Below are 21,419 nucleotides of genomic sequence, written 5' to 3' on the forward strand. Positions count from 1 at the left end.
TCTTTTTGAGACAGAGTCTTGCTATGCAGTTCAGGCTGGCCTTGAACTCACTTTGTAGCCCAGGCTGGCCTTGAACTCACAATGATCTTCCTGTCTGGACCACTATATTTAACCAAGAATAATTTTCCCCATTTAAAAAATCTTTATAAATGGTATTTGTGAAAATAAATCAGCAGGTCATTCCGACCATCTTTAATTTGACCATCTTTAATTTTCTGAGAAGATAAGATAACATGCCTCCTGGAGCAAATAGAGAGGTTTGCTGTCGCTTACTGTTGACCTGTTGAGGGCTTGGTTAGTGTCACAGCTGTGTATGTGAGAGATTAGCTTGACGGGAACCCTAATCTGAGAACAGGGTTGGTCATTCCAGAAACGCCCAACGTATTTACGAAGCTGGTTGTCTTCCAAGTATCCTTCATTTACTTAACATGTTTAACTTGCCCTCTTATTATTCCAGTTCCTTTTGTAAAACAAGTAATTTCATTCAGAATTTCGTGTAGTGAAGAATGTCTTTTGCAGTAGTGGTGGGCTCCCATGTAGTGGTTAGAGGTAATACAAGGGTCTGGTGTTGGCACTACTCAGCGCCTTGTGGTGACAGCACAGCCCAGTGCCCAGCTTGCTCTGCCTGTGGACTATGGCTGACTCAGTCACAGTGGGAAACTCCTTTAGCCTCTGAGATGAGCCTTTGGATCTTGTCGGTTCATTGGGTAGTTCCATTGGAGTATTCTTGCAATGGCTTTTGGACCAAAATATTCTGTAAGCTTTGAGAGTGCTTTTAAACTTGAAATTATAACCTTTCTCTGATTTTCTCTTCGTTTTTTTGTATTTAGGAAGAAAAAGCTTCTCTTTTACATCGCACTCAGGAAGAGAGAAGGAAGAGAGAGGTAAGCCAGCTTTGTGAGGCTCTTCATGCATGAGTATTTTCCACAGCCTGGTTTGAGCGCACACACTCAGGTGTGTCAGTGTTTGGCTTTAGTAGTGTTCTGGAGCGTTGGAGCTGGCAGGAGGTCGTTGTTCTGCAACTGCTGTAGACAGAGCTGGGCAGACAGGCTGGTAAGAGGGAGCGTGGGCGCGGATGGGCTTTCCTGCCAGTGGGGGTGTGTGCTTCCTCCAGCGGGGGCACACTTGGCTTAGAAGAGCGCGGGTCTCAGCCGTCTGGGGAGTAGGGAGAGACGGGCCCACGGCGCTGCTCCTTTCCCCCTTTACCTTACAGCCTCCTGGGATGCTGTCGGAGTGACTTGCTGACTTATTAGTACTTGAACTTGCTTTGCTGGATAGAGCTTTTCATTTTGTTTTAGCAGCTGATTTATTGAGAGCTTGGTGGGTGTCTGGGCAGTGCGTGGGGCAGACACGGGTGCTGCTCCTGGTGGACATTAACAAAGGAAGTGTGCAGAGAGCTGTAGAGGCAGCAGAGTCACCCTGGTCCCTGGGATCCCTGTGGACAGGGTGGCCTAAGCAGGTGCTTTGCAGAGTCAGGAAGCGGCAGCGGCGTCCAGCTCCCTGCTGCAGGCATTTTGACTGGACACTGCTGCGAGGACTGTACTGTGCACTGGAGGACACCTGGCCTCTGCCCAGTAGATGCCATCAGCATTTCCTCCCCGACTGTGACAGCCAGGAGCGGAGCGTGGCTAGAGGTCACCAGCTGAGAAGAGCAGTTGGCGCTGTTGTTCTTCATCTGCTTTGTCCCCTCCCCCTTCCAAGTCAGCTGCAGACAAGCTGTACCTTTGCCTGAGGTCCTACAAGTCTCGTGCGTGCTTTTCTCTGTTTATCCTTTCACATACCTGTGCTTCAGTTTGGGTGTTTCCTCTGGCCCAGCTTTTGTTTTGTTTTGGGAGAATTGGGGATTCTTGCATGCTAGGTAAGAGCACTGAGTGTCCCCCTCCTCCCTTCGTTGTAATTTTATTTTGAGGCAGGGTCTTGGGAAGTTGCACTGGCTGGTTTTGAACACGTCATCCTGCCTCAGCCTCCTCCTGAGTAGCTGGGATTCAGGTGTGTGCCACACACCTGACCTAAACTAACTACTGATTTACAGTTTACCTTTTTAGTAGTGTCTAATTAATAGTGTTTACAGCTCTCTTGTCTTTTGATTGCTTAGACATGATTGTAGATTTTTAAGCAGTGTTTAGAGGCTAGCAGTTGAGTCTTTTGTGGGCTTGGAGAGTGTTCCATTGCCTCCGGCAGGACGTGATGAGGACACCATTACCCCTGCCCTAATGGGCCTGCCGTTTGTGGAGCGCCTGGGATGCAGCCTGGCCTGAGGCTGTTCTCAGTCTCCTTGCGTGGGTGGGGAGCGACGTGCGTCCCAGGGTACAGGAAGATCCACAAGCGCGCAGGGGTGTGTGTGGCCCAGTGCCTGGTGTGGTAGGGCCGCTAGGGCTTGAACTCTGGCCTTCACGCGCAGGCTGGTTGGACCTCCTGTGCTGAGTGTGGGAGGTGCCTGTCACAGCTGCGCTGTTGTGCGCTGTTGTGCAGGAGTTGGATAGGACAGTGCGTAGGTATAGGGATGGGAGTTTAGAAAGTGTTTCTCTCAAGGCTCTGAGATCTTTAAAAACAGTCTCAAGTCAGTAAAGATTGGAGTTTTTAGAAGAGACCTTTTAGGTAAATGTTTGTGTTGTCTATATTTTAATGTTTAGAGCTTTTTAAATAGTCTTACTGTATTGGTGGCATTGTAAAACATCATAGCCATTTTGGAAAATGTGGCAGAAATACGAGTTCCACTCCTAGGGAGATACCCCAGAGAAACGAAAACTGTCCACAGAAAATGTGGACACGAATGTTCAGAGCAGCCCTCTTCATGACAGCCCAGGTGGGCGCAGCCCAAGGGCTCAGAAGCTCATGAGTGGAGAAGCGGTGTGAGATGGGGAACACTGACTGGCTATGAAGAGGGTCAAGGTGCCAGCACACGCCGCAGTCTGCGTGACTCTCGAAAACACCTGCTCGGTGAAGAAGCCAGACCAAAGACCATGCCAGGGAGGTGGAGGGTGCAGGGTGGGGAAGCCAGGGAGACGCAGGAGTGTGGGGCGATGGGTGGGTGACGAATGTGCCCGAACTCGGTGGTGGTGGTGGCGGCTGTGTGACTGTGGCTGTGCTGGCGGGCGTGCTCCGGGGCGGTGCGTGTCACAGAGCTCTGTGGTGCCAGAGTGTTTAGCTGTTGTTATTTGTTTTAAATCCTTGCTAGCTAGCTGTCATTTTGCCTGATTTTGACCAATTGCCTTTGCCTCCTCCCTCAATTGTACAGGAAGAAAGGCGAAGATTGAAAAATGCAATAATTATCCAGTCATTTATTCGAGGGTACAGAGACAGAAAGCAGCAAGTAAGTTTGTTTTTAAAATAGTTAGAAGGCCATGTGAGAGCTGATTTTAAATCTGGGCTTGTTCTTATGAGTAGCGTCTTTTGTGTGTTTTTATACACCTGCTTAAGGGAAGTTAATGTTAGAACTGGTTTTTCTAATTAAACTGAGTACTATTAGGGCTGGGGGTGAAGCTCAGTGATAGAGCACTTGCCAGTAATGTGTGAAGCTCTGAGTTCTATCCCCTGTACCACAAGTAAATAATAGTAATAATACTTCACTAGTTATATTTACATACAGATTTATAGCAGGTTTTGGTAACTTGAGGGGGTTGTTTACTTTGTGTTTTGAGACAAGGTCTTGTTATATAACCCAGCCTGGCCTTGAACTTGTGCCGGTCCTACTGCCTCACTCAAGTGCTAAAATTACAGACATGAGCCACTGTATGCAGGTGTTTTGAGTATTTTTAAATAGTAAAATACAAACATGGGCCAAACCATAACTGGGATCAAAATAGAAGGAAGTATTGAAAAAGTTTGTTTCTCTTTTTATCTTTGTTTTTGCAGTACTGGGGGCTGAACTCAGGACCTGAGCACTAAACTATCCCCAACCCTTTTTATTTGTAATTTTGACACAGGGACTCACAGTTGCCCAGGCTTAAACTTACCACCCTTTTGCCTCATTCTTCCAGAGAACAGAGAGTTGGAGTTAACAGGTATATCAGAAAGGTTCTTTTAGCAAGTGTTTAGGAACTTCTTTGTTTTGTTGTTTGTTTTTTTGAGACAGGGTCTCGCTATGCAGTTCGGGCTGGCCTTGAGCTCACTTTGTAGCCCAGGCTGGCCTGGAACTCGCAACAATCCTCCTGCCTCAGCCCCCCCCCCCCCCCCCCCCCCCCCGAGTGCTGGGATTACAGGTGTGCACCACCACGCCTGGCTTTTTTTTTTTTTTTTTGGTTTTTCTCCGGTACCGGGAACCGAACTCACGACCTTGCGCTTGCCAGACAGGCGCTTTTGCCGCTGAGCTAAATCCCCAGCCCCAACGCCTGGCTTTTTTTTTTTTTTTTTGAATCTTCACCAGTAACTTCTATAATCACATTTTAGTCATCAGTGTCCAGCCTTCCTGTACAGTCATTTAGCTTTTATTTAGATGGTAAGAACTGGATATCTGGTGGCAGGTTTATGGATTGTTCCTTTGCTTGCAGTACTCCCTCCAAAGAAGCGCGTTTGATCGCTGTGCCAGTGCGGCACAGTTGGGTGGCACCTTCTCCCTTGCCAATGGCCCCAGCCTTACCATCCTGGTGAGGCAGCTTCTGTTCTTTTACAAGCAGAGTGAAGACTCCAAGCGTTTGGTGAGTGTGCACACATATTTCACTTGCTGTTGTTTATACTCTTGTGTTTTCCAACTTTTTTTTTTTTAAACAAACAGAGATTGTGAGTGTGTGATGCAAAAGCCAGCGAAACCCTCCAGTCTGTATGAGCCCTTAGGAATATTCCTCACCCCTGCAGTGATGCTTTGCTCCTCTTACAATTCAATACACATTTGAAATAGGCATTTTCATTGTTTTAGTATGGAAAGTTTCAAATATTAAGGAAGTAGGCTCTGCTACCGCCTCCCTGCCCCACCTCTGGGGCCCAGGCAGCCAGCAGCAGGTTTGGCTTGCACAACCCCAGGACCCATCCCCAGCCTTTCTCATAGTCCTGGCCTAGCTCAGGACGTTTCCCAGAGTGGGCAACCCATCGCACATTTCTTAAGAATATTACAGGCTCTGGTGCTACTGGTGATGAGGTGCTACAAAATAATGCTACAAAATAAACTGCTACTGGTGTGCATGAGTGCTACAAAATAAGGGCAGATACATCGGGAATCATTTTTTCAAGATGGAAGTTATTACCCATTCGCCTATTCTTAGAAATTTTCATTTACACTATCTGTAATGAAATTTCAAATTGTATGTTAAAAGGTGGGGTCTACAATGCAAAATAGGTTCCATGCTACAAAGCGTGCTTCTTAGAAAGTTTCCTCTGAGGTGAGTGCCGAGATCAAAGGAGGCACTGACTGTATGTCTGGAGCTTGTGTCAGTCCAGCCCTGCCACCTGAGTCTGGCGGGAGGGCACATGGGAAAGATGCTGTGTCCCTGCACTGTCCAGAGGGCCACAGCCATGCAGGCATGATCTAGACTTCCTGTCTGAAGTTCCTGAGGAAAAGCATCAGGCACAGCTGCAGGCAGGCCACACAGTTGTGCCTGTCTCCATGCTCTAGTCTTGGAGATGGGAAGGTTGCCAAGGAGCAGAGACGAGAGCAGGTACTGGGAATATTGTTCTGCTGTCTAGAGGAGCCATTTCCTTCCATAATGAGGCTTAGTCTGTGACCTCTGCTGGTTTCTTTGCTTTTGTTTGTGGGTTGCTTTTTTTTGTTTTGTTTTTTGAGGTAAGGTCTCACTCTGCAGCTCAGGCTGTCCTCAAACTCATAGCAGTCCTGCCTCAGCTGGGATTGCAGGGATGTACCACCATGCCCATTTAAGCTCCACCTGGTTTCTAAATGCCGGCATCCAATGCAAATTGCTTTGGTGCAGATTCTGAAATCTGCAGTAGAATAAAATGCCATCAAACTTGTTTCATACAAGAAAATTGGGTTTGAATGTCTTCTGTTCAGTTATCTAACATTGATTGCAAGAGCAGCCACATGGAAAAGTCCCTGCTGGTCCATCTTCAGGTTCCTGGATTCTGACTGCAGAGCAAGCATGATGCTACCTTTTATGGTTTTTCAGAGATACTCAGTGCAAAGCTAAGCATACATGGATGGCTACCTTCTTGCCTTCTCCCTTTATTTGTGTAATGACCATGAGGAAAGCTGGTTGTGGGTCCTGGAATTGTGCAAGCCAAGCCTGCTGCTGGCTGCCGGGGCCGGGGCCAAGGCAGGGAGGTGTCAGCCTCAGACTTCCACCATCTCTATGGTTCCCTGCTAAATCAAATAATTACTGTGGTTGTATTTTTTTCACGTAGTTTTACCTTCAGTTTTATAGAGTTAATACTTGGCTCACTTTTTAGTTGCTTACTTTTCTTTGCAAAATGTGTCACAGAATTATATCCTCCCAACATAGGATAGACTTTAAAATGTTATTCAAGAAGTTTTTCTATTACATCAGACAAGTGGAAAAGCCAGTTAAAGATAATAGACAAATGGCTCCATGGTTCATGCATAACCAGCCATATTTAAAAAGCTATTTTTCTAAATTCCAGCTGGTTGTGAGTCTTGTGAGATGAATAGAATACCAATCTATTTCACAAAAATAGAGTAAGTGGAAGAGATTCCTTGTTCGGGATTGCATTTTCAGAATCACTTATGGCAACTGTGTATGTACTGCATACTGTCAGTGCCCTGGAATGCTGGGGACAGAAAGACTCCATCGTACTGAACTCACTGGCCAGCCATCGTGGCCAGGAGAGTGGGCTCTCTTGGTGACCTGGTCACAGACCTGGCCTTGTTTGGAATTGTGGAGCCTGAAATAGGCAGTCCATCTAGCCTAAGGTCAGTCCTGTCTTATATTTTTAGGACGGCTTGCTGGTTTTTGTAGATGAACTGTTTTTGTGTCCACCACATGAGCTTTGTTAAAGTACTTTGTTACAGTAACTTATTTGGTAATTTAACATAACACTTGTATTAAGATGAAAATGCAAATATTACAAAGTAAAACTGGACTTGAAAATTTTATCTGCTAGTTTTTGGTTAGGTTTAAGTGTGTATTACTACTTGAGAAGACTTTGTAAGTAAATTGGCAAACATTTTGATGGATTGAGAGTTGTATTCTGTGTGCTTTGCTGTTTTAGATATGGCTGTACCAGAACTTAATCAAACATAGCTCTGTGTTTGTCAAGCAGCTGGACGGATCTGAGAGACTGACTTGCTTGTTTCAGATCAAGAGGCTGATGAGCCTCTGTTGCAGGTAAATTCTGTCACAGTAACTCACATAGTGTGCTGACCACCTCACATGTCTAGGAAACAGCTTGTGATTTGCATTTTCTGAGACAGTGGCAGTTTTGTAAGTTTTTTGGGGGTAAGACATGAAATACTCTGCATACTATGATTTTTGCTCTAGGTGATTCTATACTGTATGACATAGAAATTAAAATACAAACATAGGGGCTGGGGATTTAGCTCAGCGGCAAAAGCGCCTGCCTGTCAAGCGCAAGGTTGTGAGTTCGGTTCCTGGTACCGGAGAAAAACCAAAACCAAAAAAAATAAAAAAAATAAAATAAAATAAAATACAAACATAAGTATCTTCTGGATGATGTTTTCTTGCATGGATAACTAGAAGTATCTTGCAAAATGTTAAGTGTCCTTGTAAGTGCATGGCTTCCTGCAGATTCGCAAGGCTCCAGCTGGGAGGAGTGGAATTGTGAAGGGTGGGGCGGAGACCTGGGGTGGGGTTGGCAAGGAGAGATTCCCAGTAATTGGGGAAAATCAATGGGCTGTGTGTTGAGGAGGAAGTGCCGTGACCATCACGACAGCCGGAACGATGCGTCTGAGTAGGTGAGAGGACGAAGCATGGCCTCAGGTAGAGGATGGCTGTCCACCTTGGCAGCAGGCAGGCCGGCCCTTGTGAAAAGAAGACTCTTGAGTGACCGTCATCACCAGGAATTCTGCTCACAGTGACTTAGAGCTGCAAACACCTTAGAATGGCAGAGTGTTGGAAGTTGGAATGTGGGGCAGCTGATGTCTCCATTGCATCTTACAGATTTGGTGGTTTGTTATAAAGCCAAAGCCACAGCTTCCACGTGACCCAGGGATCCTTACCTAGGAGGTTTTGGACAGTGAGGGGCAGGCATGGTGCACTGAGGCCTGTCCGGGAGTGTTTATGCAGCTGCCACGTGTGCCCCATGTAGACGTGTCCCCTGTTAAGTGCACACAGCCAGTGCTGGACAGAGGCAGGAGCAGGTTTTGGAGGTGTGTTCGGTGCTACACTGCAGACAGGTGCTGCCATGCTACTCTGCGCAGAGCAGGGACTGGGGCCCCATCTATAGCTGCCTCTAGGACGTCTATATGCCTGGACCCCCCAACCCACACACACACACACAGCCTGTGTTCGTCTGCTTTTCCTGGGCTTGTGCATCCTTCGTATGGACCTAATGAAGATTCTGAAGAAATCTGAATAGCAGCATCCATCTTCTGTCTGTCTCTTCAGGCACACCTGTCTTCAGACTGTGGCTGCAGAACAGAGAGGTTCAGACACTCACCGTAGTAGCTGAGAGGAGTTTGGGGAAACCTTGGTGACTGACCATCCAGTAAGCTTGTTTGTCCTTGCTTTTTCCAGGTTGCTACAGAACTGTACTGACGACAGTTTGAATGTTGCTCTCCCGATGCGGATGCTTGAGGTGTTTTCCTCCGAGAACACCTATTTGCCTGTCCTGCAGGATGCCGGCTACGTGGTGTCAATCATTGAACAGATATTGCACTACATGATTCACAGTGGTGAGCAGGGTGGGGCCACACCCATGGGGAGATGCGATGAGGCCCTTCTTTCCCCCAGGGACCACCTTGATTACTTGCACCTGCAGAGGTGCCTGCAGCTGCCCTGGACCACTCTGAACTTGTGGAAGCAACAGACTCACTGTGCTTCATTGTCTCGGCTTAACATGAGAGTGAGAATTGCTTTCAGAAGTTGCTCCAGCCCTTGAACCTAGCTCACATCTACAGTGGAGCACGGTCCTTGTGAGAGCAAGCGGGTGGAGTCCCTGCTTCCCATTATCCCGAGTGGTGCCTCAGTCGCATGGCCAAGCCACTGGAGCAGCCAGTTTTGCTATAAAAGTAAATCTGACCAAGTGGTTTTCACTGGAAGTTAAGCTGTCACAAACCACATCTGAGCATCATTCTTATTTTGCACAGGCTGTGGGAGACCGTTTTTAAAAGAATACGTGATTTGGACCATGGGTTTACTGCACAACCTGACATTATATCGAAGCTTAGAAAGGAAAACTTTGTGGAGGTCATCAGAGTTGTTTCTGTCTATATCAAGTTGCTTTTGAACCAGTTAATTTTCTTGGTGCCCAGATTATGGTAGTTTGGTATGTCACCTTCTCGGATGGGAACCTAGGAGGCCTGGAGACTAGGCTATGGCAGGTCAGCCTGTGGGAGGTGAGACTGGGAGTCTTTCTTTGGTGACTTCTTGAAATCTACCTGGATGGACTTGAGTAGGTGAGGTGAGGTTGGCTAGCATTGACAGCAGTTGGTGCTGAGTAATGGGTACCTGGGGGGGCGTGCCAATCACATGACTAATGTGTATGTTTAAAGTTTTCCTTAGTAAAGCATTAGAAGAATTAATCTAAATTTGAAGCTATGGAAATTTGTAAAAGGGACTTAAAAATTAATGAAGTTTTTCCTTTGTTATAAGAAAACACCTTAAATGTGTCTTTCCTTTCTCATAGGGTATTATAGGTCTCTTTATTTGTTGATTAACAGCAAGCTTCCATCAAGTATTGAATATTCTGATTTGTCTCGAGTTCCTATAGCAAAAATTTTGTTGGAGAATGTCCTAAAACCATTGCACTTTACGTACAGCTCCTGTGTAGAAGGTGCAAGGTGAGTAAGAAGAATAGCCTTCCTGATGTCACGTCACAAAGTCTGGATCTCACAGTAACTCCGTGGGATGCTGCTTTTTTTCTTTTTCTTTACTTTTTGTTTTTGTTTTTTGTTTTTAGTTTTTTGAGCCAGGGTCTTGCTGTGTAGTTCGCCCTGGCCTTGAACTCACTATGTAGTCCAGGCCGCCCTTCACCTCGAGGTGATCATCCTGCCTCAGGCTAAGTGTTGGCATTACAGGCATGCTCCACCACTAGGAATACTGCTTTAAGTACAGGCTTGAGAGTCAAGTTTTTACTTTGTTGCTATGGCTTAGTCCAAAGGGACAGTTACTAGAGTGCTTTTCTTTCTGGCTTAACCTAATATCATTTTGTAATTTCTGACAATGTTATTTTCCTACTTTATATAAGCTATGAAAAGATACAAAACATGGATTTATTTCAGGTTCGTCTGAATGATTGTAAACAGTTCATTTAGAATGTAGATTGTTTAGAAAAATGCTTGGAAAAGTAGTTGTAAATGTGGATTTGATGAACAGTTGATTTTGAGTCTACAGAAAGCTTCCATTCTCCTTTCCAGGCAGCAAGTTTTCTCAGCCCTCACAGAAGAGTTTCTGGTGGCACCTTTTACAGAGCAGCTGTTCCACTTTGTCATCCCGGCGTTAGCAGACGTGCAGACCGCTTTCCCCTACGCACCCTTTCTGAATGCACTGTTGTTACTAGAGAGTAGATGTTCAAACAGCAGTGCTGGAGCACCTTGGCTTTTCTATTTTGTTTTAACTGTTGGCGAAAACCATTTGGGTATGAAATACCAGATATATTTTACCCAAACTCCCACATAGGTAGCAAGAGCAGATGAGCCAAGAGGAGGCCTGGCAGGGGCGAGTGGGATGTGGCAGATAGGATGTCCTGCGGGTCCTGGAGGGGGCACTGCAGAGGGACTGGTCGGGCCATGGCCTAGGGAGGCTGTGCATGGCCAGGCAGTCTCGTGAGGCAGCTCTTCTGGGGCACAGTGTTGATAGCTGCCTCTAGGATGTTTGAGTGCATGTGTCCCATTAGTGTGAGGAGGCCTGGGAAACCCAGGCAGCTCCCAGCTTAAACCCTGCATTGTCCTCCACAGAAGTTCCCACACACAAAGCCGCCCCACGGTGGGCAGTGGCTGGGCGTACTATAACCAAGTCAGTGCTGACAGTACCAGAGAGGGCTGGACCCCAGGGTAAGGCCTCAGCCTCCGAAGCCTGCCCCACTTGAGACACTGATTGCACATCCTCAGTAGTCACCTGTGCTAATGATGAGCCAGCAAAGTTGGAGTTCAGGGGCCCCACTGGGGCTCAAAGGTGTCCTGGGGCAGTTCACAGGACTGATGGAGATGCTACACTGTGCACCACTTACTGTAAAAGATGCTGGTGAATAGCCAGGTACAGAGGTGCACAGGTAGGGGGCCGGGGAGCAGGGCGGAGCAGAGCTCCTACCAGCCTTGCTCCCCTGCCCTCCTGGAAGTTGGGCGAGCCACACTGGTCCTAATTGCCCCACTGTGCAATGATCAGAGGTGACTGGGGCCCTGTTCACTGTGAGCACACTGAGCATGAGCACACCTTGAGGGGGGGGTCACGTACACTGTAGCATGCCACGGGGGGATTCTTCAGACAGCCCAAGAGACTGCTGCGCCTGGAAAGTGACACTGGCTGAGGGGATCGTGCCTGCTTGTTCCACAGGGACACTCTCGGAGGAGGGCCTCCTGGTGTACCTGTGCGTGCTGCAGACCTTCCTTTCCCAGCTGCCTGCCTCGCCTGCCAGCACCAACTCCCATGACACCTCCAGTGACTCCGAGGATGAGAATGAGGAGGCTGACCAGCCTACCACGCCGGTAAGCAGCATCTACAGCCAAGGCTGCCCCCCGGGCACTTTTCTAGTTCTCTTCTGTTTTTGGTTAGGGTGTTTCTTGTGATAAATACTGATTTGAATACCAGATACACGTTGGAGTGGTTCCATTGCCAGGTGAGGCATGTTTTCAGGGTTGGAGTGGTTCCATTGCCAGGTGAGGCATGTTTTCAGGGTTGGAGTGGTTCCACTGCCAGGTGAGGCATGTTTTCAGGGTTGGAGTGGTTCCATTGCCAGGTGAGGCATGTTTTCAGGGTGTCAGGAGGTACAGGGTAGCTGAGGACTATGCTTGCAGTGCAGAGGGCTGCTCAGTGTGGAGTGAGCTTGAATCCAGCAAGAACGGTATGTTCTTACAGGGTTACCGCGGGTACGAGAGGGTACCACTGAATGTTCTGGTGGGTTCTGGAATTATCACATCTGTCAAAACACAGAACTAGACAGTCTTATTGGTGCACATCTATAATCTCAGCTACTGTGGAGGCTGAGGCGGGAGGATCACAAGTTGAAAGCCAACCTGGGTGATTTACAAGACCCTGTTGACATGGGTCAGTGGTCAGACACCTGCCTAGGATGCGCAGATCAGTCCCGAGACTACAAAAACACTCAGAACTGTACAACCAAAAAAGTACGAATTTTGTTTTATGTCCAAAAACTGGCATTTTGTAGCTGGAATGTAGATGAAATTTATCTCTAGAAGAATGTTAATATTTGAATAATTATCTTCTAGAGAATCTGTGAAAGTAAAAAGTATGCTTACTGTCCACATACTGCTGTGGGTGTAGGCCTTGTGAGCTAGGGAGTGACAAGCTTTCCTTGGGATGTCACTGGCCAGCAGACACCAGACGCCTGCACAGCTGCAGCAGGGAGGCCTAGGCTGGGCTGTGGCAGAGTCCTGGCCTGGCACGCCTGAGGCCCTGCATTCGACCCTGTTGTCCGGCGAAATGAGAGATCTATTTATTGGTTGTGCAAAGTGTCACTCCACTCGTCTTTTTTTAATAGGCATGAGCTTTAAGGTCTACTTATGTCCAGCTTTATACTTTATTTCTCTTATCCTCTTCCTTTTTCCTTGGCCTTAGGTGTTCCCCCTTTTTTCCTGCCTGCATTTGAGCTGAGAAACCATGTGACCCAGTTGTGAGCCAGAAGTCATTTATTTCTGGCCCTGTTGTTTATGTCCATGTTTACATACTGCCTTTTCTCTCCTGTGATACTCATTGTGTGGAACTTTATTTGGTTGTGTGAGAGTTTTCAGAGTCAGTTTGCCCTTTATAAAGTTTTGTTTTACAGCTGAATGTTCTGGTGGATGCTTACAGTTTCTGTGTAATCTGTTCACTTACTATGTGTAGTTTATTTTTAAATTGTACACTTCAGAAATAGTGCCTATATTATATCTTTTTGTGTGCATCTGAAAGATTCAACTGTAACAGGTGGAATTTATGATTTGTAATCTAAAGAAATGTTGTGCTTTGTAAATTATTGTAAATTACATATATCAAAGTATCTAAGTGACATAGTAAGTAGTACTGAAAATTACACGTTCTTATTTACATGTGTGAAAGTATACATTTTTGGTTAATGCCCCAAATGCGTATGCTGTATGGCATAGTGTCTCAGGCTTTGCTCAGTGCCTCAGATCTTCTAGAAAACTATAAGGCATCAAATAGATCCTTTATTATATATATTGTTTTGGGGGCTGGGGATTTAGCTCAGTGGCAAAAAGCGCCTGCCTGGCAAGCGCAAGGGCATGAGTTCGGTTCCCGGTACCGGAGAAAAAACAAAAAAACAAAAACAAAAAAAAAACCAAATATATATATTGTTTTGATAGTTCCATGTCCACTGGCACCCACCTGTGATTCGTGATTCCAGCTACTCTTAGAGGCTGAGGCAGGCAGATTGAAAGTTGAAGTACAGCCTGGAAAATTTAGTTGAGACACTTGCTCAAAAAGTGATAGGGATGTAGTTTAGTATAAGGCCTAGTTCTAATCTCCAGTACAGAAAAGTTAATTTATGTTTTCTTTAAACTGTGATATCTCAAATAATGTAAAGTGGAAATGCTGTCTTACTACAACTCAATCTAAAATATTTGGAATGAACTTTTCTTAAAAGGTAAATACTGAAAAAATGTCATATTGGTGGGCAGGAGCCAAGCAGTACAATTTCTGTGCCCTTAGGCTGGGAGCAGCAGACACCAGGAGGGGCTGGAGCCCCGGAGGACGGCAGGAGTGCACTAGGGTTGCCCTGTGTGACGTGGATTTGACTGGCCTGCTGCCTTCTCTCTAGGGAAGGGGCGCTGTGGAGCACAGCTGGCACTTAGACCCCTGTCCTGGTTGTTGCAGGAGGATGGCCGACTGTCCGCCCGTTACATCACCGAGGAGTGTCTGAAGAAGCTGGACACAAAGCAGCAGACCAACACCCTGCTGAACCTGGTGTGGCGGGACTCGGCCAGCGAGGAGGTCTTCACGCAGATGGCCTCCATCTGCCACACGCTTATGGTGCAGCACCGCATGATGGTGCCCAAAGTCAGGCAGGTCTCCTCAGCCCCACGCATGCTCACTTGCCCTGCTATCACTTCAGCCACTGCTTTCTGATAGAGCAAGATGCAGAATATTGAGTTCTCCACACACTTCATAGAAAGTGGAAGGTTTTCTTTTTTTAAACAATTACTGTGGTTGACCTCTTCTTCCTGGCACCCTGCTGTATGTGTTCGCTACCACATCAAGCCAGCTGTTTGTGTAGCATCTTTTTTTTTTTAAGACAGGACCTTGTTATGTGGTTCAGGCTGGCCTTGAAATCAGGCTGGGCTCAAACTTTCAGTGATCTCCAGCCTCAGCCTCCCAAGTGCTGGGATCACAGGCATGCACCACCAAGCCTGGCTGTGGGGCATCTTATTACGAGAGTTTAGTCCTTGTCACACACCTGTAGCAGAAATGTTGGGCTCCTGCCTGCGTGGTAGAGCCAGTATTCTACTTCTTTTTCACCTTTTTTCACAGCACCGTTATTATCAGGTTGTCCTTGGAAATTTAGTGAGTATTTCATTTTTCAAGGCTTTGAAATAAACTGGGTTGAGATGAAGCAAAATGCACGAGTTTGAATTTGCAGCTAGTTTGGTCTTAAGCAGTGTGAAAGTGACCCTGAGCTGTCTTATCTCCTCCCATCTGGAGGAGTGGTTTCTAGAGCACCTATAGAGGAGCCTTTCAGTGGCTCCATGCCTTTCATTGGTGGCTGTGCTGGGCCTGAGGGTCGGAAGTGTCCAGGCAGACTACAGAAGACACTGCCTGCTAAGAAACAGGCCCCACATGGATTTCTGTTGCCCCACCACGCTGACCGAGCGGTTCCTGTTGTCAGGGATACAAACCAAGAGTGAGGCTTGCAGTATGGGTTGGAATTGCCTCATAAATAGGGTGGCACTGGCTGGCGTCCTAGGGCAGGCTCACTGCTGTTTGTGGCCCATGGAGGAAGTCAGGCTCTGTGACACCAGTGGGCCCTGAGCTCTTTACGGGCAGCTGCAGGGGAACGGGCCAGGACACCTGCTTCCATTGTAGCTCTGAGCCCATTGCCACAGTGGGGTGACTGCGCGGGGCTGGGGCTCACTGATGAACTGCTTCTTAGGATGCTTAATGGCAGAGCAGCTTTCTAGGCCCAATCTTAGGAGCGTCACCTATTTCCTTTAAGAAACTACTCTAGCAACTACTTTATGGCCTAGGTATATTAGGTTTTAAGTATATTCAGGGTGTTTCTCATAGCTCATGAAACAGCAGGTAGTCCTATTTGAGCTTCAGTGGTTTTAACTGGTTTCAGTTTTTCAAAAAGCATACTGGTTGTCGGGAGTATGAGGGAATCTGTAGGCCCTTTGTACACCAACAAGGGAAGATTTCTAAGGTGTGCGTGAAAAATGAGCTAGAGACTAGTGCGTTTAATAAGTACCTGTTCTCATGTAAAGAGGACATAACAACATACGTGTGAGGATCTGCAAAAGCTGCTCTAGGGCTCAGGAAAGCCACGGCCATGAGTCAGTGCACAGAGTGGGCTGGTTTTGTTGGTACTGGGAATGAAGTTAGTGACTTAGAATTTTTAAGTTAAGTAATAAGTGAGTTTCAACTCCTTTATTGAGGGAAATTTTTTACTGTGGGACTTAGAAATCTGAATAAAATTTGGCTGTAAAATAATTTTTTCTTTGGGCTGGGGATTTAGCTTCGTGGTAGAGCTAGCATGCAAGAGGCCCTGGTTCCTACCCCCACCGCTGCAAAAAAGGTGTTTTTGCTCTTAAGAAAATACATTGAGTATTTCAAATGCAAATGAATATGAAATGGTTGTAGGCGGAAGGCCCTGGTCTGCTGTCCAGAGGAACAAAGGGTGTCAGGCAGGTCTGCAGGTTTCCAGTGAGGCTGTTCGGGCCGTCCTCAGTGGCGTCTGGCCCTGCTGCAGAGGCACCGTGGAGCTGGGCACCACAGCCTTTCCTTGGCTGTCCTGCCCATCTCGTGTGCATGGCTGCTTCTGTGGCTGTCTGGATACCCGGCGGGGCTCCACCGCTCACCGTGGCTGGCTGGCCTGTGCAGTACCTGCATAGTCTTTGATGGCCTCGTCCTTCCTCCCTGACCCTGTCCCCCTGTCTCACACCACATTCCTGTGCCTTTTCTTTCCATCTTGGCTTCTGCTCTGTTTCCTTCCTGGGTTCTTTGTGTCTCAGTATTTCCTAAAAACCTAAAGTCTCTTTATATTTCCTTTTTCAGTTTTTCTTTTCTTTTTAGTTGATTCTCTTGTTGAACTCTCATATAAGCGGCTTCATCTATACTCAGTGACCCCTGTACCCGCTTTTCTGTCTTCGTCACAGTAACTTCTCAGGTCTCCACACTCATGGTCAGCTAATAGTGAGAGAAATGTCTCTCAGGACCTATCAGGTTTCTGCTCACTGTCTGCAATGAATGCTCATCTCCCCGAGAACCTCCTTCAGCTCGTGTGCGTGTCCGTGGCCCCATCATTCACTCTCCTGCCTGTGCCTTCCCTGCAGCTGTGGCCTCATGCGTGGAAATTACCTACTTGGTGCACAGCCTCACTCCCTTGGTCACCCTGGACTCGTGGCAGAAATGACTGGGAAGACTGGAGCAAGCCCAGTCTGTAGCTGGCACTGTCCTGGGATCTACTTACACCTACTTTCCTCAGGGTCCCTTGTGCATTTAGGCGCTATGCTGTCAGAACTGTATTCTTTATGTGTTTTGCCACACTGAATTGTTAAAAATACAGCCCTGATAATTTCATTCTCTTGCTTAAACCTTGCAGTGGCTCCCCTTTGCTTTCAGGAAAATTTTGCATTCTTGGATTACTGATTTGTGTGGTATCCTTCCTTTTTTTTTTTTTTTTTTTTTTTTTCTGATACTGGGAATCGAACTCATGACCTTGCGCTTGCCAGTCAGGCGCTGTGCCGCTGAGCTAAAGCCCCAGCTCCATGTGTGGTATCCTTTCATTATCAACGCATTTTGTCACTATCTCTCTGACTTCTTTGCTAGCCTCAGAGTATGTTTTGCTCCAGTCATATTTAATCACATACATTTATTGATTCTGTCAGGCTGTTTCCTGCCTCTCTCCTGGGCATGCTGGTCTCTGTCCAAATGTTTCCTCCTCCTCATCTTACCTATAAGTGGTGGGCAAGTGCTCTTTGAGGCTTGGCCATTTGCTCCCTTGATGAATCTGAAAGCTTTGACATGGAATCTTAAAGGTGGTATGCGAGAGACTAGGAAGGCTAGTAATTCGCCTGTATGTTTCATACAGACACATCCCGTCAAAAGGCATCGAAAATCAGTTCTGTTCAACTGTGCTGAACTTTTCCACCAAAATCTAATAGGATGAGGCAGCCTGATGGCAGCTGTGTTATCAATCACTGTGATTGAGACCACTGTGCCCTGCAAGGGTGGCTCTGTCTCCCTTTGCTCTCTCAGCAGTTCTGCTATACGGTAGCAACAGAGACTCTTCAGCTCTTGATGTACAAACATCTCATGCTTTACTAATCTGAGAAAAGTGATCATACCAGTAGCTCTAATGGAGAAAAAGACATACATGTTTCATTGCATGTGTAAAATTAAATGCTATAAGCTGTTCATGCAATTTATAAGCAGAATTTCACATTTGAAAGAAAACATTGAAGATGTACCTGGAGAGAAAAATAAATTTATTTCTTTGGCTATGATTGATAGATTTATTCATTTAGTCTTTTCGAGATAGGGTCTCCCTATGCAGTTCAGGCTGGCCTTGAGCTCACTTTGTAGCCCAGGCTGGTCTCTAACTCACAATGATCCTCCTGCCTCAACCTTTTTTTTTTTTTTCTTTTTTTAAATAGAGTAAAAGAAGGATAACATAATGATGGGGGGGGGCTTACCAAATTACAGACAAAGTGGTAGGAAATTATCAATGGTTATTGTTTTACATATTGTTATCTACAAGATAGTTTCTCAGGAAAACAAATAGACAAATAATAGTGAGTTACAGACAGAAGAGGTAGGAGATTATCAATAGTTGTTGTACTATACTTTGGTATCTTCAAAGTGGCTTCTAATGCCTCAACCTATTGAGTGCTGGGATTACAGGCGTGCGCCACTCTGTCCAACTTGCCTATGATTTCATAGTGACCTTTGTTATTGGTATTTTCAGTATAATCAATAGATTAAACCAACTGTTGATTCATGTTAAAAATTTTCTTTTTCATAAACTTCATACAAAACTGATTTGCTTTAAAACATTTAAACACTGATAATGATTTTATTAAATCTCTTATAGTGAGTTTTAAGAATTTTCTAAAGGTTTGTAAATACAAATTGATTCACAGGAAGACATAAGTAGACTTGAAGAAATGTGCATCTGAGTGTTTTGGTTTTTTTGTACTGGGAATTGAACTCAGGACCTCGTGCCTGCCAGGCAAACGCTGTGCCACTGAGCTATATTCCCGGCCCCATCAAGCTTATTTTGAATTTGCATCCTTTTAAATTTGCTTTTAAGGACTGTGTAATTAAGAGACAGTGAGGGAAGTTTTCTGCCATTACTTCTGTGAACATGCTTTTTATGTCCTTTGTGCTCTCCTGAGTTTTCATTGATTTGGATCAATCTTACATTATTCTTTGCATCATCTAGCAGCTGCTGTTGGGTTGATTTATTGTGGACCCTTGCTATTTTTAAGAAGTCTTTTATTTCATGTTACTAAATGCAAAACTGTCTTCTAGATCTGATATTCTGTCCTCACATTGGTTAATTCTTCTGCATAAACTTTCAGTAGAATTTTTAATCTGGATATTTGTTTGAATCTGTTTCATGGAATCCATTTCTTTCCTATGTTGAGTATTCCTGGTTTCCATCATTTTCCTAAGCTCATCTATTTTTTATCTGTATCTGCTCTCAACTCACTAACCATGTCCTTCATTGTGGTCACCGTCTCTTTAGTTACCTGAGAAACAATTTCTGGTTTGTTTTTTCAGTTGCTTCCAGTGTTACCATTTCAGAGCTCAGGTGGTAAGAAGCAGGGAAGGGATTGTCAGAAGCTGTCCTAAGTGGGAAGCATTGCTTTTTCCCCCGTTTTCACTTAAGCTAGAGTAGGAGGGAAGGTATACGTTTGAGGCTGTTAATAATATAATTGAAGCTAGTTACTGGTAAAAGGGGAGCCATTTATCTGACCTGGTTATGATATTAATACGGGAAGCTCAGTTGAAAGTGGCTGTGTGTCTAAGAGTATCTCCTATTTTTAACTCAGTGTGTCTGAATTAATAATTCATTCAGCTTGCTTTAAGATGAAATATCTTAAAGTATTTATTATTGCTATATCTTAAAACATTTATTATCACTCAAGACATTTTTAATATATTTTTAATTTTGCATTATTTCATAGGTGAATTGTTCTATATCCATTTTAATGTTGCTTTGGCCAGTAATTGATTATTGTGGCAGAGAAGTACAAAATCCCACATTTGTGAAGTACCTAGAAGAGGCAAAAGTGTCTGAGTCTGTGGCACTGTCCTCCCTGTAGGAGCCCTAATTGTGGGACACCTGGCTCTGTGTTTGCTTCAGCGACCTGAGCTGGAATTGTTGCTCTGCAGTAATGAACTCAGGGTTGTTACTGCTAGATCAAGCTTAATGGGTAATTTTTAATCTATGCCAGTACATGGAAGGAATCTGTTACTTCTCCTCTTGAAGTAAAGGCCCCAAATTAATTAAATTTGTAATTTAATTTAAAAGTTTAATAATTCATTATTGCCTGGTGAGCGATTAATGTAGTAAACAGAATTATTTCAAAATTAGTTTCCAATATAAAATTGAAGTGTGTATTAAAACAGTGTTTAAAAAATACATACAAGTTAATTATAATCTGAGGGGAAAAACTTAGAATGTAGGAAGAACTCATGTATATATGTGTGTATATCTGTGTGTGTGTAAATAAAAGTATCTGAGTGGATTTATAGCAGGATATTAACTGATTATTTCTGAATGGGTGAAACTAAATGCTTTTTTATGTGTGTTTTGCTTTAGTTTTGTTTTCTTTTGGAAAAGAGATATAGACATGCCTGTAAAGACATATGTGAAATTATACTAAATGATACATTTTCTAAAAGGTCCCAGTTTCTTGATTGTAGAAAAATAAAACAAGAAAATATTACCTACTAGAATTCTTTCTTATAGAAAATTTATGTTTTTTTCATAACTTTTTCCTATTTTTCATGTGACTGTTGGGCATACTACTTAGCAAAAGTTCACAAAAGCTAGAAAAAACAAACTTCAACACACATATATACATGACTTTTATATTTACATATTAGGCATGTGGTAAAGACTTTTAAATATCTCTAATATATGAAGTATGTATTCTTTTCCAGTACCATTCCAGTTGAATTTAATAGGTATTTTTAACATGGTTTAGTTGGTCTCCTTTAACTTGTTATTGCCATTTTTTGTTATTCTAGTAAGATTTTTAATTTTTTAAATTTATTTTTGTGTATGTGTGGTACTGGGGATTGAACTCAGGGCATTGTGCATTCTAGGCAGTTGTTTTGTTTTGTTTTTTGTCTTTTTGAGACAGGATCTTGCTGTGCAGTTCCGGCTGACCTTGAGCTTACTTTGTAGCCCAGGCTGGTCTCAAACTTGCAATGATCCTTCTGCCTCAGCATTTTGAGTGCTGGGATTTCAGGCGGGTGTCACCATGCCCGCTCGCTGCAAGGCAATCTAGCAAGATTTTTTCAAACTTCTCAGTCTGACTTTGAGACTCTTGCCCTGTTGAGCTTTCCTGTAGTTAGTGTAATAGTGATGATTTTGTCACAAGTCCTGCCAGTGACAAACATAACACGCTTTCATAAATCCATAGGACTTTTGAGCTTTATTTCTGATGCACACAGATTGCTTTTGGCCTAAATAATATTGGAAGAGTTGGTGGGCCGAGTGGTAGACTAGATTCCTGCCCACATAAGAGTTCATGATCTGTGTAAATCTCACTCTTTCCTGCTATTGTTATATTTTAAGATTATACTCTTAGTGCTGTTTGGACAACTCAGAATGCGCCAGCCTAAAATGAGATTGGGATTTTTTAAAAGCCAGTGTACCATAATCTTGATTGTGTACTCAGAAAATGCTGACACTGAACAGCATATACAATATTTTGGTGTAACACTGGAAATCACTTGACCAGATTTAAGATTTTTTTTTTTTTTTTT

General features: G+C 44.8%; 1 protein-coding gene across 1 annotated transcript in view; it reads left to right on the top strand.

Annotated features, from left to right (window-relative positions):
• Positions 1-830: 830 nt before the first annotated feature.
• The window catches only part of Ube3c (ubiquitin protein ligase E3C), a gene marked incomplete at its 5' end in the record, with an annotated part of 79,988 nt that continues 59,399 nt past the window's right edge, over positions 831-21,419 (top strand). The window contains 9 exon segments of the mRNA XM_005414099.2: positions 831-884; positions 3,239-3,313; positions 4,491-4,637; positions 7,117-7,232; positions 8,601-8,758; positions 9,712-9,865; positions 10,442-10,662; positions 11,577-11,728; positions 14,076-14,263. Of these exon segments, the coding sequence (XP_005414156.2) occupies positions 831-884; positions 3,239-3,313; positions 4,491-4,637; positions 7,117-7,232; positions 8,601-8,758; positions 9,712-9,865; positions 10,442-10,662; positions 11,577-11,728; positions 14,076-14,263 (1,265 nt within the window).

Source organism: Chinchilla lanigera, unplaced genomic scaffold (genome assembly GCF_000276665.1).
Source record: "Chinchilla lanigera isolate Chin_1 unplaced genomic scaffold, ChiLan1.0 scaffold00178, whole genome shotgun sequence".
Taxonomy (NCBI): domain Eukaryota; kingdom Metazoa; phylum Chordata; class Mammalia; order Rodentia; family Chinchillidae; genus Chinchilla; species Chinchilla lanigera.